Below are 16,926 nucleotides of genomic sequence, written 5' to 3'. Positions count from 1 at the left end.
ACAAGGTCCAGGGATTTTTAGCATGTCCCCTCAGCAGTACTGAATACTGTGAGTATGTTAAAACTATTTATTACTGTTTCTATCAGCTCCTGCAACAGAATACCAAAATATCTTAAGCTCTAAGACTTTATCCTGAGCATGCAATGCCATGAACCCAGCATAAACAGAAGAGCCTAAAATCTTAGGCAGAGAATGAAGTTCACAATTTTGCTCCAGAGATTCAGCAGGGCCGTTCTGAGAATGAAGGATTAACTTCCACAAGTACTACAGACGATTACACACCTTCCCCCGCAAGAGCAAGACACGCTTTTCTGACCAAAAAGTATACAAAACATAGCACCGCAGAAAGTTGTTTCTTTTCTCTTTCATCCTCTCCCCAAGGCACAACTGTTAGGTGTAGTTTGTCATCCCACTTAATGCAGTACTGGAAGGCATGCCACTGCTCTATCATAAGGGCTGCAGAAGAATGTACAGGGGGGGAGGGAAGACACAATGCCAACTGGCATTCCTCTGGGTTTTTTTGAGAAATACTTCAAAAGCAAATATTCCAACAGTTTTTCCGTTTAGTGAAATAGTTTCCCTGACTAGCTTGTTTTCAGCCTCTGGGTGTGATTAAATCTCTACTCTCCTGCTCCCCCCCCCCCCCAAAAAAAGTAATTCTTACACTTAAATATTGACATTCATATTATTACTTTTACAAATTAATCTTTCTTTATGAAATGCACAGTAATGCTCTGTGGAGGCTCGTACATTCCCTTGAGTATTGTGAAAGTTCTGCCAAGAGGTTTTAACTCCTAGACAGATCAAAGAGAAAGAAAGGAGATAAAAAGAAGCAGGGTTCTCCAGACTGACAGATGACAGGTCAACCATCTCTCCTCAGCAAGAAAAAAGGATGGTTTACAGAAACAATCAGGGAGACCATCAGGTTTCAAATTTGAAGGAACTATCCCATAAAGTACTATAGCAGTCATTTCTGTACTAATGATTACTGACTGGTTTCACTGAATAGGAGGCAAATGATCTCACGTTATTCTTTAACTTATCTTACTGGTACAAATCAGATGAGTTACAGATAAAATTTTAGGCTGTACTGACTACAGTGCTATGGAAACATCATTCTAAAGAGCAACACAAGCCCTGCAGACTAAGTCAGAAACTGCCTACCTATGTCCAATAATTTAAAGTGTCAGAAATGTTTCAACTCAGAGTGCAAAGTGCAGACATATATATGAAATTCTAAAACAGATTTGCCAAAAGATTTGATAGCCAACTTTTCTTCTAATTCTGCTGCTTCAAAAGTTCAACAAGCTTCAGTGGCCAAACAATAACAAATGTAGGTCTTAAAGCCAAAATGAAACTGAACAGTGATAGTTTATTTCAGCAGTTCAAGATAAGAATATATACAAGAGCTATATAGATTCATACCCTAAATAATTTTTTAATTATTTGTAATGTTACACTCAATATACAAATTTACGTGTTTCCTCCATTTTTTCCACACCTTGATTTGCAGTTCAGTTTGTCAGAAAATGTAATTTATGGTCAAAAAGCACTGAACTGCTGGGACTCCAATCACCTTACTTTCTAAGTAAAAAAAAAAAATATCTGTTAGTCAAATTGCTTTAGACTTTGCATGAACTAGGATTAAGCAGAAACAATGCGAGTGAAGACCTGGCCTCACCAATGAGAGGAGCAAAAGATATCATTTTATTCAGCAAGGTGTGAATTTCAAAAGTTTATAAAAATACATGCTAAGGATCTTAGTGTCTGGCCAGACCCATTTATAATCTAGAACCTATTTATGCAGCAAAAAAAAATGCTACATCCATTCCAAGTTCACAGATATTAAAGCTAATTAAAACATCAGCTAAAATGACAAATATCATTGAAAAGAATCCTTAAAACAATAACACCCAGTTATCAAATTCTATGTAGTTGACTGCATAGTCAATATTGCTACTCTTAATTTAAGTGATCTTGTACATCAAGAAAATCTTACAGAATTACTCAAATAATGTTACGCTTTTTGATGATATATACCATTTCTAAGCATATGATGTGCAGAAAATCCAGTAATTGCAGTCATCACATATTAGGCTCCTGGGAAAAATAATTTTCTACATTACTAACCAGATCTAGAGTCAGAATCATGCATAGATGTAGCTGTTTAGCTCCAGAAAGTACTTGCAAAACTGAAACTACAACATTGAACATTTCTGAAACCTTAAGATGGATAGTGAATAATGCATGGTCTGCTTTATCAGCTTGCTGAGAAACTCTTCTAGTCTTTTAAAACAATTGTTTGTATTTACTTACTAAATATGCACCTTGATCATATGCAGCATGACATATCAGAATAAGCATTTGGCTTAAAAGAATGAAGCTCAAAGTCTCAGTGGAAATGTTTTCTATGCACACTTTTTTCACCATTTTTTTTTAAATTAGATTAGAACAACACACTATTTACTGACTGTGAGGACTGTGGAGGGAAAAGAAGGTGAGGAGGGGAGAGGAAAGTGAGAGGACCAGGTTCCAGAAGAAACACTCATGCAATTACTAGATGATACACAAATGCACTTTGCACACACTGAACACATAGAATGCATCTTACACTCTGCAACACAAAGAAAAATAACTATTTCAGAAATACGTAAGAATTTGAAGCACTAGATAATTAAAAATACCAGAAGAAGGCATCCCTAAATACAGGGGAAAGAAATTTTAAAAGCACAGTAACCACCACCTCAATTTTTACACTTGAGTACTTTCCCCCCCTGTACATTAGGAAAAAAAACACTCTTGGAAATAAAGAAATAATCTTGCACACATGCATACACACAGAGAGGGTCACAAAAGAGATACTTAACACAGGTTCCTGAGCAGATGACCAGCCATTAAACTTTCACCTTTCAGTAGTTACGATGATCTGATGTCTCTTTTATGATATGTCCCATTTTTTTAAATTAAAATCTACAATGTGTTTAACAAGCAATTCTTCCATCAATCTTTGATGTGTTTTACTTATAAAGCAATGACAGTTTTCAGTTCAGTCTCCTTAAAGTTCCAGAGAAACCATTTTCCACTCACTTGCTTTGAAAGCCATTAAAACAACTTGATGAAGAACAGCAGCAGGGGGCTAATAGAAGCCAAGGCTTAGTAACAATCTTTAGATTTTTCTCCTAAGACTTTCTCACAGACCCTCCTCACAAAGATCCTCAGAGCTTTTCATCCTCTCCTTTCTCCCCACCCCCCCCAAAAATTAGTTCAAAGTGACAGATGCAACTAGGTCCAGGTTCTGCTATTTTCTTAATTTCACTTTTACCTCTCAATTTTGATTGACTCAACTGAAATCTTATTCCTATAGCAGTGGTCCTCTCCTCCTCATCTTCCCATTGGGAAAAAACAATACACAGAAAGATTCAAGAAGTAACTTAGGAACATCTTCTAACCTGTCATCTATTCTGAAGACAGCAATAGTACAGAGAAACGTACTTGTTGCTGAAAAGTCATATACAACTGACATTCAATTAATTGAATCAATTAGTGATTAATTGATTAGTGATTTATATGCAGTTCTATGTTTTACTGCAGTATTTCTGAAACCTTCACAATGACAGTGACCCTGTAACAGTTTAAATCTTGGGATATAATGTAAAGAACTATATGCAAGTCAACTGCAAATAAACTTCAACCGCTCTTTAAAAATGGGAACAGCCTGTAACAAATAGTAAGTTCTTTGGTTATAGTTTCATGCAAATGTAGAAATCAAAGTTTTATGAAAAACAAAACTATTATGATAGTACTTATGCTGATCAGAATCACTAAAACATACTCTTTTATCATGTTTTGCTGTGCTCACCACCATTTTATTTCTTTATTGCTATGGCCATTTGAAGTGCAATCTTTGTTGATCATTAATTTTGGGGAACTTCTGGAACTCCGGAGCTCTACAGGCTCTTCGATTGCTGTATTCAAGTGACGCCACGGTGGTCAAAATACCACACATGGCATTTCTGCAACATGAATAGCTACTTCCATGAAGCAGGGCTATGGGACATGCCTACTCATCCCAGACTCTAGTTACAACCCCTAGTTCTTTTAAAAACTAGAACTACACTTACAGTACACATGGCTGGGAGCAAATGGGGACTAAAGGAGGCCAGATACATGTCTCCTCATCTTGAGGATAGTGGCAGCACATACAAGAGATCTGAGGTCAGGAAAGACAGATGGTGGGCATTCCCATTACAGCTAAGTCACCTCTTGTCCTTACACCTTTCAGCTTTATATTTTCCAGTCGGTGATTCTCACAGTTTGTGTTTCTACTTTATTTTAGTGAGCTTGTATTTGTAAAACAAACCAGGAGAATACATTGTGGAATAAACTTCTAGATGTCTGAGAACAAATCTTATCGTTACTTTTTCAGAGCAATGTCAACAATCGTACTTTCTGCATCTCGCCCTTCTGCTGAGGGGCGAGACACTATTTAAATGTTATTTAACACTATTAAAATGTTAATGTGAGATTTTTTTAATGAGATTTTCTTAAAAAAAAATATAAGGCAGAAGAAATTATCTGTCAGATAATTATATCATAAATATTGGAAAAGGATCCATCAAGAATATAAACTAAAGAAGTTTGAGAAGAACAGAAACAATATTCTAAGGAACAGGAACAGTTATGTATGTATAATTTTCTACAAGCATAAAATCACTTTACAGAATTGAAAAAATGTAAGGCTGGAAGGACCTCACAAGCTTACTCAGTACAACTCTCTTTTAACGGGGGCAGGATCAAACATATGTTATGTGAGTGCCATATAATACATGCCAGATACAGAATATGCATCTGAGCATTATCCAGCCAGAGCCTCCATTCAGGCTGTCCATTCAAACTATTCTACCATTTGTGCAATTTTAGGTTTAAAATAAATACTTGCAATATTATATATGTACTAGCACTGTAAGATTGTTATGCTAGAAGTACATGACCTAGAGTTTGTCATGAATGCTACTGCAGTATAACCATTTAATTAAAATTGCCATGAGCATTACTTCTTTTTGTGTTAGTTATCAAGTATTAATGCTTAGTTCTCCAGGAGGGTAAACTTTTTTCTCCCCCATATTTTCTATTTTCAGAGAAAGAACATCTCTCACCTTTAGGAGTTTAGCCTCATTTCCCTATAATGTATTCATCACCGCTCAGCACATCTGTCCCAGCAAATCCCATTTCCTGTTCTATTCATGAGGCTCAGCAACCTGGAGCTTTAGTGATTGCCGCCACACTTTTCCCATGGCCTTCTCACCTCTCACCCCCCCCACGCACCCCGCTCCCATTGTTTATCATCTGTTCTCCCCTGCTGCAAACTGCTGTCAGATGTTCACTTATCCCTAATCTTACTCACTGCCTTTGATATTCTTTCTAATCCAACAACCTGTCAACTGGGGCATCAGCCCATGTCCAGACCAGCTGCTCTGTCACAGGCCGTAAGATTCCCTCTCAGCTCCAAGAGGTATTTAAAGGATTTTGACACAGCAACCGCAATGTGAAACAAATAATTAATGCTGTTTTGATCAGTGAGTAGGGCTTTAGTGTGACATGAGCTGACCACTAAGAAAAACTGAGCTTTACTTTGTTTAAACTTCAGTAAACTATAGTGTTACTGTATTAACAAGATTTTGATCAATGTCTGAAGGACAGTACCAAAAAGCTACGTTCTTTAACTTGTTTTAGTTAAAAATTACGGAGAATAATTTATCTGAATGAAAGTCAGAAGGGCAGTTAACTTTATATGCCTGCTGTGTAAAGCATGCTTATTTATGCATCAACTTGTGTAGAGTTTTCAAAGCACGGGAGCTGACCTTTTATGAGTTACAGCTGAAAATACAAATGTATTTTAAATGTGGCAGCAGTTGAGGTAAAATTGTTATCTAAAACATGCTTGTATTTTCATGAATATAACAAAGTACAGTTTCATCCCATATAGACCATCAAAACCAGCCATTTTAAAGAATATTCCCATTTATAGAAAATGTCTAATTTCCATAATATTCAGATTTGCTATAAACACTTAAAATGTTATAGTGTTCATCTGCTTTAAAACACACCAAATACATACAATGTCATAGCTGAAATTATGATTCAGATGGCAGATTTTTTTTTTACTGGGAAAGAGAAGTTTCTGCTATTTAAGCAAACATATGTATTTTGATCCAATCTGAAAAACCAATAAAGCAGTTATTTGTTGAAGAACATGAATACTATGTTATTTCTCAGATCTAACTGCAATTACTACAAAAGAGATGGTACCAAACAAGTTAAAAAAGCCTACTTTATACCCTACAGTAGCTGTATTTCACACACACAAAATGTAATAAAATCTCAGTGATGGATTTTCTAGCACGGTTCATTCACTTAGAACTAAACCACTTTCATTCTTAGGGCTCGTCTATGCCAGGACATCAAGAAAATGAATCTGAAATAAGAATCTTGATGAACTTGAATTCTGCTACTTAAACTCCATTAAACCCTTGTGCGGACACAGTTATTCAGTTTAGTTTACTGCTCCCTTAGGGCATGCACTGGAAAGTTAACATGGATTAAGGTAGGGTATGAATTCAAAGTGCAATCGTACTTTGAAAATGGTTTAACGTAAACAGAACCAGACTCTTTGTTGTAGCATGAGACATGGAGTTAATCAGGAAAGTCCTGTGTAGACACGCCCTTGCAGATGAGGCTACTGGAGTGGTGGTGCCAAAGCCAATGGTTTTCAACCTCTTCATCTGCAGACCTGGAAACATCTTCCAGTGAAGCTGCAGACCTTCATAACACATTAAAATCTGCATTTCTTAGTTGATTCACATGGATGACCTACAAGTAGTCCAATGGCCCTCAATGAGCTACGTATCAGAACTAGAAACATACTGGTTAAGCTAACTACAATTTACATACTTCCTCCTAATACTCAGTCTTAACTTCACAGCTATTGCACAGTAACCCAAGTAGTCTAGCTATTGATGACATTAAATGAGATTTAAATGTTCATTTATGCATGTGTAGACACAGTTCAGCCCTGTGCAAGGATGCTACAAAAGATGCTCAACAGAGCCTTATTCTTTCCAATAAGTGACATTTGCTGTCATAAGTTTGTTAAATCATAATGTGACTGACCTGAAAATGTGAAGTTTTGTTACTGCCAACTACTTTTCATGTATTTACTTCAAAGAACCCTACATTCACTTGTCAAAGCATGCTGGATAAAGAAATTAAGACTAATACAACATAATATTCAGTGAAACAAAAACAAGTACTAGTGGTTTTTTCAACTACTACTCTTATTAACTAATTCTTCTCATTTCCCCCTTTAGTAATTCATAAACATCTCATACAAAAATAACTTGTATGAATTTCCAGAGTTGAATTCAAGGTATATGGGCAGAAGCAGATATGCCTAGATTCCTTAATTTCTTTTCTTAAGCCTGTACTCTAATTGCAAAGAACGCTGTTTCTCTCAAAGGAAATTATGTTCCCTCAGTATTTAACTCTCTAATGCCATCATTGCAAAAACTTTGCATTTGTTTTCTTTCACCCATATGAAAGAATGATACTGCACTTCAACCATAATTCCCGGTTAACACAGCAGCCGTCAGATCAGCCAGATCAAAAATCTGTCTCATCCAGGATCCTACCTCTGACAGAAGCCAAGATGCCTGAGGAAGAATATATTGTTAAAATACTCTCAGCCCCCTGCAATTTACAGCTCAGGGACTTCCTGAGCTACCAGCAATGTGTTTGCATTTAAGATTAATACTATATACTGACATAACAGACTTGACAAGCTGAAGAAAATGAGACAAATCTTGCAGCGAAAATGGCATCTCCTTTTATTGCACTACTGCTTTGAAAAAATGAACTGCAAATAAACGTATTACTCGGTAGCATATTTCCTACTAGTGGAGCCTTTTGAAGATTCAACAGAAGACTTACTTGTTTGAACAGGTAACTTAAAAATCTGTTTACTCCCTCATCATTTTTAACTGTCAAAATAGAAAAGAAAATGTTTTATGTTTATAAAAAAGCAGACGGAAGTTCCAGAGAATATTTCAAGCAGCTGGGCACATTCATGTTGCTATTACCATTAAAAAAAAAAAAACCCAACAACTTCTGAATGTAAAATCAGATTGTTAATATTATTGTAACACTGCAACACTTTGCTTTTTTCATCTTCAAAGTTTTCATGACATTAATGATACAGGCTTCACTTCTCTCTGCATGTATACATAGAATCAGGCTTTTAATCTTCATGACATCTCCAAGACAGTTAAATTGTAAGGCACAGAAACAAAGCGGTTGCTTATGGCCACAAAAGAAAGCATTAGCAAATCTAAGATTAGAAATAAGAAATTCCTTCTTCACTGATGAATTGCACACTACTCCTGCAGAACATTTTCTACCCATTATAACGTTCATGATGTATTAAAATCCACAATAGTCTTCAAAATTACTTTAGAATGACTGTAAAACTTAAAGGGATTATAATTGAATTCCCTTAACACTGAATGAAAACATCATGCATTAAAATGAAATTGAAGGGAGCATTTTTCACATTTAACTTCAAAACGAATGATTCTAAACATTAAATTGATAGAGGAAACATGACGCTCAGGCACTGGACCACTCTGAAGTGCAGAAGGAATGTGAAGATCACAAAAGAGCAAATAGTTCCAATTTACTACTACTGACCGTATAGTTCAGTCGATATGCATGGAGTTTTTGAGGTTTATCCCACATCATTAAAACAGATGCCCACTCACCATTCCACGGATTGAAAATACAAACTGACTTACATACATACTGGGAAAATTACTGACAGCTGATAGTAGTCTAGTAGCGAACTTCTAAAAGTTCCTGGGCAGAACACACATATATGTTTATATAATGTGAGGAAACAGTGGCAAGCGCTCCCTTGCCAGAACAACCTTAAAAAACAAAGCTATAGGAGTCTGGGCTAGATCCACAAAGGCTTTGATATGTAAGCTCTGGGTAAAAGTTTCTCTAACAGTTCAAGATATTATTCCCCCAGCTAGATGCTTCCCCTCAGCTAATGGGGAATGCCTTCCCTTGAAGAATACTGTCCCCACCACAGAGGTCACCAAAAGGAATATGTAAAGCTCAGTAATTTAGCGTAAAGGGCTGATGGAGGTGAGTTTGAACTGGAACAGCAGAGTAAGAGCTGGAGAAAACTACTTTCCCTTCTGCTGATTCTCAGAGGATAATAACTGCTAGCATGGGGACAAACAATTGCATGCAGTAACTTCTTAAATTACCACAGCAAGCTTCACCAGAGCTCTGCCAAAGCCCTGTGTCAGGGTCCAAATCAAACATGCAAAACCACTGAAATCCCTGCTCCCCTGCTGATTAAGACTATGTTCAATCCAAATTCCCATTTGGATAATTAATGCTGCCCCAAATCCTAACAACTCTGCTCAATTGTTACTACTCAGAGTCTACTTCATGACCTAGTGTCAGCAGAATTCTTCAACTTGGTATTTTTTTGGTCCATCTAATATATAGGCCAGTGCCTGGCTAATACACATAAAAGAGAGCTGAAGATTTACACACAAATGTTTCCCAGCAGTGAGCACACTGTCCTGTGATGTGGGAAGCAATATTAATTGAAGCATGATCTTGCAGACTGACTCTACCACATCCCAGGGAAATGCCCTAGCCCTTGGGCATTGAGTTAATCTCTCATTAGCCATCCCTCTCGTCTCTTGAATAAATTATTTATGAAAAGCAGAAAAACTTCAATAGGAAAAACTGAAAAGAGATTTACCATGGAGCTCCTGGTAAAGAACCCAATTCTTCAGGAGGTGATATATGTTTTTTTTTTAAAAAAAAAAAGCCACTTTAGACAACAAATCAATTTGCACTTCGGGGGCAAGTACACATAAAAACTAGCCAGAAGCTATCCTATATGTGACATAAATGAATTCTCTTCTTTCAGTACCAAGCAAAACAAAAATACGTACACAGGGTTCCTACTGACAAAATGAAGAGGATGTTCATCAGGCTGGGTGAGGTACTTTGTCCATCTCTCACCCTCAGGCCACCCCACTCAAACCAACATGGCTTACTTGACTGAGGGCCCCACCTGGAGGAAAGGGCTGACAGCTGAAAATCCCAAGCAGAAAGTGAGGTCCATTTTGAGGTGCTGTTAGATGCTTATTTTGAAGAACAGCTTTAAACTCTACCTTACCCCTCCACATTGGCCCTAACCAAATCTGCCTATAGTTTGCTCAATTACTGCACTTCATTTCTACCTCTGCACTATACAAAGACAGAACAAATCATTTAAAAAAGTGGTTGGTACAGTGATTTGTCCGGAGAGCCAGGCTATTCCTCATAGCTTGGATGCCTAACACCAAAATGCATGTTGCCTCAATCTGCATGGTTCCAAACCTAGAATTCTTTCAGAAGGGTGTACACCTACCTTTATGCTCTATAGGAAACATTCATCACTTTCATTTAAAATATGAGTGGGCAGAGGAAGAAGAAGATGAAAGACATCATATGAAAATATTTTATGACCCTCTACTGGAAAAGCAGATCCACCATGGGCATAAATTGCTATAACTTCAGAAACTTCTATGACTTCACTACATCTATATAGCCAGAAACCTTCATTCTTCTTGTGGTCTTTTGGAAGAGTATTTCTAGATGTAACCAAATATAATGGTTCAATCCAAAGGACGACTCAAGCTCTTAGGACAAAGGGAAACTTAGGACTCAAGCACAAATCTAGAATGACACTGCTGCAGTTTTCTCCAACATGATAGTAACTGCCTAACTTGACTCTACGTACATACAACTCTGTTCCTGTATGTGCTCCTTGTCTGAACATCCAGATACCTAAGGAAAATACTCAGCTGGCCAAAACACTAATCCAATCTTTGGGCCTACAATACTGAACGTGTTAAGTGCCTCTGATGAACAGGTAGGAGACCATCCGAGTCTTTGGCTCCACTCTTGATGAGGTGTGACCACAATTGTCTTCACATGCGTAACCTGTGTGGGCTTACAACAGTATTTACTCCACATTTTCCTTAGATTTCCCCCGCCCCCCGAATGGATCCCTTTCTGATGTCTTGTAGATTTCTGGTGGTCTGTAAACCTGCTAGAACAATAGTGGTTTACAAGTCAGTGGGGTGCAGGTTGAACGGATAAAATCAGACTAGCAGGGTAAAGTGTGATATAAATCACCTATATCTAAATTTATGTTTAACTGCTGAAGACTTAACTGTTTTAGCTGGGATCAAAATTACCTTCACACAAGTAGCATAATTTTTAGACAAAATGTCTTAGAATCAATGCTGTAACGTATGTGTTCATGAATGCTTAGAAATAATCTTAAAATTGCATGCTGTATGTAAAAATTCTTTCAATTTCCTGTTTCTACAGAAAAGCAGTAGTTGTAAAAAAGCAAACTAATAAAGTAAAAAACCTCTCATTCTATATACATCCTTGGACAGAGGAGTTGTGTTGAAATATCAATGCCTATTTTAGGAACATATCTGTTCAAAAATAATTTTCAACATCTCAATCTTCAAGGCCTGAATTATGATTCATCAATATTAAATAAACACAAAAATATTCATCAATGAATCTTCTTCAGACTGCAATGCATTATAGAGGACATGTTACAGCTTCCCAAAGAGTACCTGTAAGACCGCCCCAAGCCTTCTAATTACAGCATGATGCCACACATTGCACAAAGTATCCAAATTAATTTCAGTTTTCACAGTGCAACAAATGCCATTATTTAAATTTTCCTCATTTAGATTATTCCGTTATTCAGAAAGACTTTTTTTATTAGATTTGTGTTAAGTTCAGCAAGCAGGTGTAGGGAATTTGTGGAAGGGGGAAACTAATTTTACTCTAAGATACAGCACCAATTAGGAACTGAGAAGACAAAAAGTTTCTTTTCTTTTTCCAGCTAGTGAACAAAAAAACATTGGATGGTGGAAGACCTACTTATCATAAAAACATTAAGACCAAGGGCTAGATTTTGGAAATAATTTTCAGTTTTTGATGAGTGGTGGAATTTTCAAAAATTCTGAAGCAGATGAGGCAACTAACTCCCTTAGATTTTAGACATTTAACTGTTCAGGTATTTAATGGGGTTTTCAGCAGGCCTAAATGCCTTTGAAACAATTAGTCAAATGACTAAAAATATTTAGTATTTCCTCTGGTTAGTAAGTCAATTTTTAATTGCAAAGTGTGTTTCTAAAAAACGTAGGGCCTGTCTCCCAGGTCTGGTGCAGACAGTTGTGCCCTCGTTGGGCTTATGCTTTCAGTAGGCTGGACCCAAGCCAACTTCTGTACAGATGCCATATAAACTACATTTTCACATTCATTTTAAGACAGTGCTGCAGCCAAGAGAAACAATCTCTGCCCTCCACCAGCTCCCAAACATTCATCCCTAACCACCTCATTACTACCTCCTCTCTGCTAGCATAGGCATTTGAAATTCATCAGAGACCCTGTTTAGGTTAAAAATAATTTTTTTTTTGACCAGATTAGGTTTGCCCTGGACCAGATTCTGATCCAGCTCACTATGTTGCTGCACAAACACTTGTGCAAGGAGAGGAAGTAGTAAGATGTGCTGAAAGGGCAAGTCTACTTCTTTTGGTGGCAATGCTGGTCTCTGTCAAATCACAGCATGTGACGAAACACATCCTTATTTCTCCTTTACCAAACTCATCACATTTAAGGCACTTGTATTCAATTAAACGTAATTTTGTAACACTGTTTTGTATAGTTTCATTAAATCTCATTTTTCATGTAAATAGAGCATGACTCAAATGAAAATGAAATTTGTCACTTATAGACTAAGCCAGCAAAAATTCAGAACATGAAAGAAATAATTAATTCAGGGTAAAGTTTTCAGCTGTTCACAAATCAAAATGTTTTACTTATCCCAACCAATGAGAAGAGAGCTCTCATTAGGAAAATCATGTACAAAATATTAAAAAAGAGTTAAAAAAGAATTTGCTTTTCCTTTTCTGTAACTTATCTCACTGTTCGACTTAAACACAACTCCTCCATATACATTCCCTCTTCTGCCTTTTCAACCGATGTGTTTAGAAGCAAAGCAAAGAAGGAGTAAGAGCAAGATGTGGTCTGCAGCATGCATTTCTAGGGCTGTCCACATTCCACCCATCTACCTGGGTAAAAGCTCAGCCTGGACCAGTCAACGCTGCATTGTCAGCTAAGGAAACCACCAGTTTTGTGCACAACTTCGCTCGCAGAAAACGTTCAAGGAACATGCAGTGCTTTACACCGTGAGAAGTGACTTTCCTTGCACACCTCACATTCCTGCCACTGTTGGACATACCAGTTCTCAGGGATCCTGTGAAAGGTGATTCACCTTGATATAAACATGGTAAGAAGAAGGATTTCCTTGCCTGCTTCCCACCTGCCAGCATCGAGGCTGGCCTCGCAGGGCAGCGGCACACCTTGGCCATGTAACAACCTACCACGGCAACAGGCTCGATCTGCAAACTATCAGCACCAAAGCACGGCCCTGATCAAGAGATGCCCCACTCAAAAGTGAACTGAAAAACCTTAACTGGGGTTAAGGAGACAGCCCCAGACCCCGGTGAGGTACCGGACACCCGGGGGCTTGGCACACCTATGGAGGAGCTGGAGGTGATGGCACACCGCAAGGCAGCGCCCTCCACAAGCACCAGTGTTTCGGGCTATCTCCACCGTCCACCTAAAGCCCCACCTTCCTCGCCGGCCAGGGAGGGCGGGGGCGGGCGGGCAGGGGCAGAGCAGCCGCCTGAGGGGCGGTTCCGGGCGGTTCCGGGCAGTGGGGGGCGGGAGGGCGCCATGAGGCTGAGGCGCACGCTCCTCCGGCGACACTGCCAAGGGTCTCAAAATGGCGGAAGCGGGAAGGTGACAGGACACCAGAGAGGTCGCGGGCCGGCCAGCCCTTCTCCTTCGGCCTCCCGCCCCTCCGCGCCGCGACAAGGCGGGAGAGGCCCCGCAGCCCGGCCGCGGCGGAGGGAAGGGGTGGGGGGACGGAACGGGACGGCCCGGCCGTGAGGGCCGGGACTGGGCGGGCGCCAAGGGGCGAGTCGTCGGCGCCACTCACCTGCCGGTAACAGAGGCGGAAAGGCCGCAGGTAGAGGGAGGAGGTGCAGGGTTTGACCGCCAGCTCCTCGATGGACTCCATCCCTGCCGGGGGCAGCGGCCGCCAGGAGGTGGAGGAAGAGGGGGAGGAGGAAAGGGAGAGGCGTGCGCAGCCGCTGGTGGCCGGTCTGAGGGCGGCGGGCAGGGCCCAGTCGAGCCGGGTAGGGCGCGGCGCGGCCCCGGTGCGTTTAGAGCCCGCGGCGGTGCCCACGGGCGGCTGCCGGTTGCAGCGCACGGCCGTGCTCCCGGCGCGGTACGGAGCCCGGCAGCTCCCTCCCTCGCAGGTCGGCCCGCGGAGGGGTGACAGGACGGGGCTGCGGCGCCCTCCTGCCCTCTTCCCTTTGAGGAGAGGCAAAATGCTGGGTTGCACCCCCAAAACGGGAACGCGGCAGCAGCACACAGCGGTCCTTTTGCCTTTACTCGGCAAAAACACCTATTTGTGATGCTGTTTTCCCAAATGGTTGGTGGATGTTTACCGGGGGTCAGCTATTTCCATGTATTACAGCAAAATTCATGGGGTACTCCTGCACTAAACACAAACCAGGCCCCCTTCTCTGAAGACTTAATGTAACCAAGTGCTGCATTTTGCCACAGGTCGTTCAGATCCTGGATGTTCGTCAGCTTTTGCAGGATGAGGACCTTGGTGTTAAAAGCACGATCTCATACATCTGCCTGCATGGTGTTTTCATGGCAAAATGGGAGTTGTATGAGTGGTGTGGAAAACGCAGGTACAAATACAGATTCATTGATAACCTGCAATGCGTTATTTGGTGCTTCTCAAACTTTCCCCTCTCGGGGTCAGCTTCCAGCTGTGGCCGCACACCCAGCCCACAGCGGAAGAATAAATGCATCTTCATTAGACTCTTCAGGCTGTTTTCAGAAATAACATTGCAAAATAATTACACTCTCCCCTTTTACTTCATTTTTTTTAAACAAATCACTATTAGATTTAACAATTCCCTGATTTTCATAGGAGTTTGATCATCGTTATGCAACATTAGGTTAGATTCCCCTTGGTGTTTTAATATTCCTGATAATGATTTTATAGATTCATGAGCAGCAGAGCTCATAATTTGTTGTGGTCATTATCTCTCTGATTTGTGTTTGCTTTCCATGCAGATGTTCCAGTGTACAGCTATTTCAGTTGCTATATAATTCAAATTATTTTGTCAATATATTGACCACACTGAGAATAATCTGAAGTTTCTTGCATCTGTTTCTTTTTTTCTTTTTTAATCTACTTCCACTGCATCACTGAGAAGGTTTGTTACCTTGTCATGTGGTAACAAGAATCTTAGCATGTTTGGTAGGACTGAAAAGTGTGTTTTTAAAAGTATATTTGCAAAGCTATCATAACAAATAGGCAACTAAATGTATTTATTAGCCAACTTTGAAAATATTTGTGTAACTCTATTTGCATCATTGGATATGTCCTTATATTTCTGTTTTTTTCAGAATGATCTTGAGGTCATTCAGAGCTCCTAGGAACATAAGCTATATTTTTCTATTAAATTATTTCAATCTTCCAAGTCCAATTTAAGTATAAACACAGTTTCCATGCACAGCAAGTTTACAGTATCTCTGTTTGCTTATGTTAAAAGTTACCGGGTACCCAGGTCGGTTCAGCCAGTTAGATTGCCCTCTTCAATAAACATTCTGACACCACTTTAAGGTTTTGAGTGTGTGTGTGTTTTGGGGAACGTGTCATAGCGTGTGATGGATTGCTTATTCCATTCTTAGTCTTAGGTAGGAAGCTTTTGGGGTTGTGATGTGTCACAGACCTGATCTCGCTAAGGTGCCTGGAACAGTTGAGCGCAGTGTCGCAGGAAAACACATTTCGGGGTGCTCTAGCGTTAACAATTGCAATTGAAAGTCATAGACTTCTTTATTGGAAAATGTTCTTTGCGAATATGCTAGCTGAACTGAGGATTTAACAGGCTGAGACTGAGGAGCCAGCCGCCTTAGTATTACCATTTTACAGGTGAAATCTGAGTGAGAAATAGGAAAAATACGTCCTGCGTAGCAGGACTGGCGTTGAGCAGCTGGACCTGAATTTCATTACGATTCTTCGTTAAGGCCTAGATGCCCAGTGCAGCAAGTGGCTTTGCCTCTGCTAGTCCAGGAATACTCCTGCGAAGGAAATGCCCCTCAGCTCCCACTTACTCCAATGTGCAGTAACAAAGGGGAATAACTTAGTTTTGGACAGTGAGATGCACTCCTGCTTCCCTGTTCTCCTGCACTACATTTTTAGCTTGCCTGTGGTGACTGGTGCAGTGACTGACATGGCTCTAAATGCACTGGCTTCACAGCAAAAAGTACAAGAGGTACAGCGCAGGGATGCAACTCAGCAGCTCGGCTCAGGGGTCAGGAGAGCTCTGTTCACAGGTCAAGTCCCACCAGGGCAGACATGCCCACCATGCGCTCACCACTTCTGCTGGAGTAACTTGATTCCAAAGGACATTGAGAGACCAGGCGTGTTTGGTCAGACAGCGCTGCCCCGCATGGATTTATAACCTCAGATAACGATCAGCTTGCAGATCGCTGAACTACTCTGTTGTGTATTACTTGACATGCCTGTGTGTCTGTCCTTTTTTAAAGCAGAAGTATTAGTGGTGGTGTTCCTCCAGAAACTTGGAATTACGAATGTCTATTTTCACAAGGTATTCAAGTACCATGTTCGTGTTTGTTAGCTTCAGTGAGATGGTTCCGATACTTAACTTTAAGCCCATG

At 40.0% G+C, this 16,926-nt stretch overlaps 1 protein-coding gene across 1 annotated transcript in view; it reads right to left on the bottom strand.

Moving 5' to 3' along the window:
• The window catches only part of NUDT14 (nudix hydrolase 14), a 61,116-nt gene extending 46,744 nt beyond the window's left edge, over window positions 1-14,372 (bottom strand). The window contains exon 1 of the mRNA XM_075753390.1: window positions 14,159-14,372. Within this exon, the coding sequence (XP_075609505.1) occupies window positions 14,159-14,239 (81 nt within the window). The 5' untranslated portion in view covers window positions 14,240-14,372. The remainder of the gene's footprint in view (window positions 1-14,158) is intronic.
• Between the last annotated feature and the right edge of the window lie 2,554 nt (window positions 14,373-16,926).

The sequence above is a fragment of the Balearica regulorum genome, chromosome 5, assembly GCF_011004875.1.
Source record: "Balearica regulorum gibbericeps isolate bBalReg1 chromosome 5, bBalReg1.pri, whole genome shotgun sequence".
NCBI lineage: Eukaryota > Metazoa > Chordata > Aves > Gruiformes > Gruidae > Balearica > Balearica regulorum.
The sequence above is the reverse complement of the archived record's forward strand: the minus strand, read 5'-3'. Positions and strand labels throughout refer to the sequence as shown.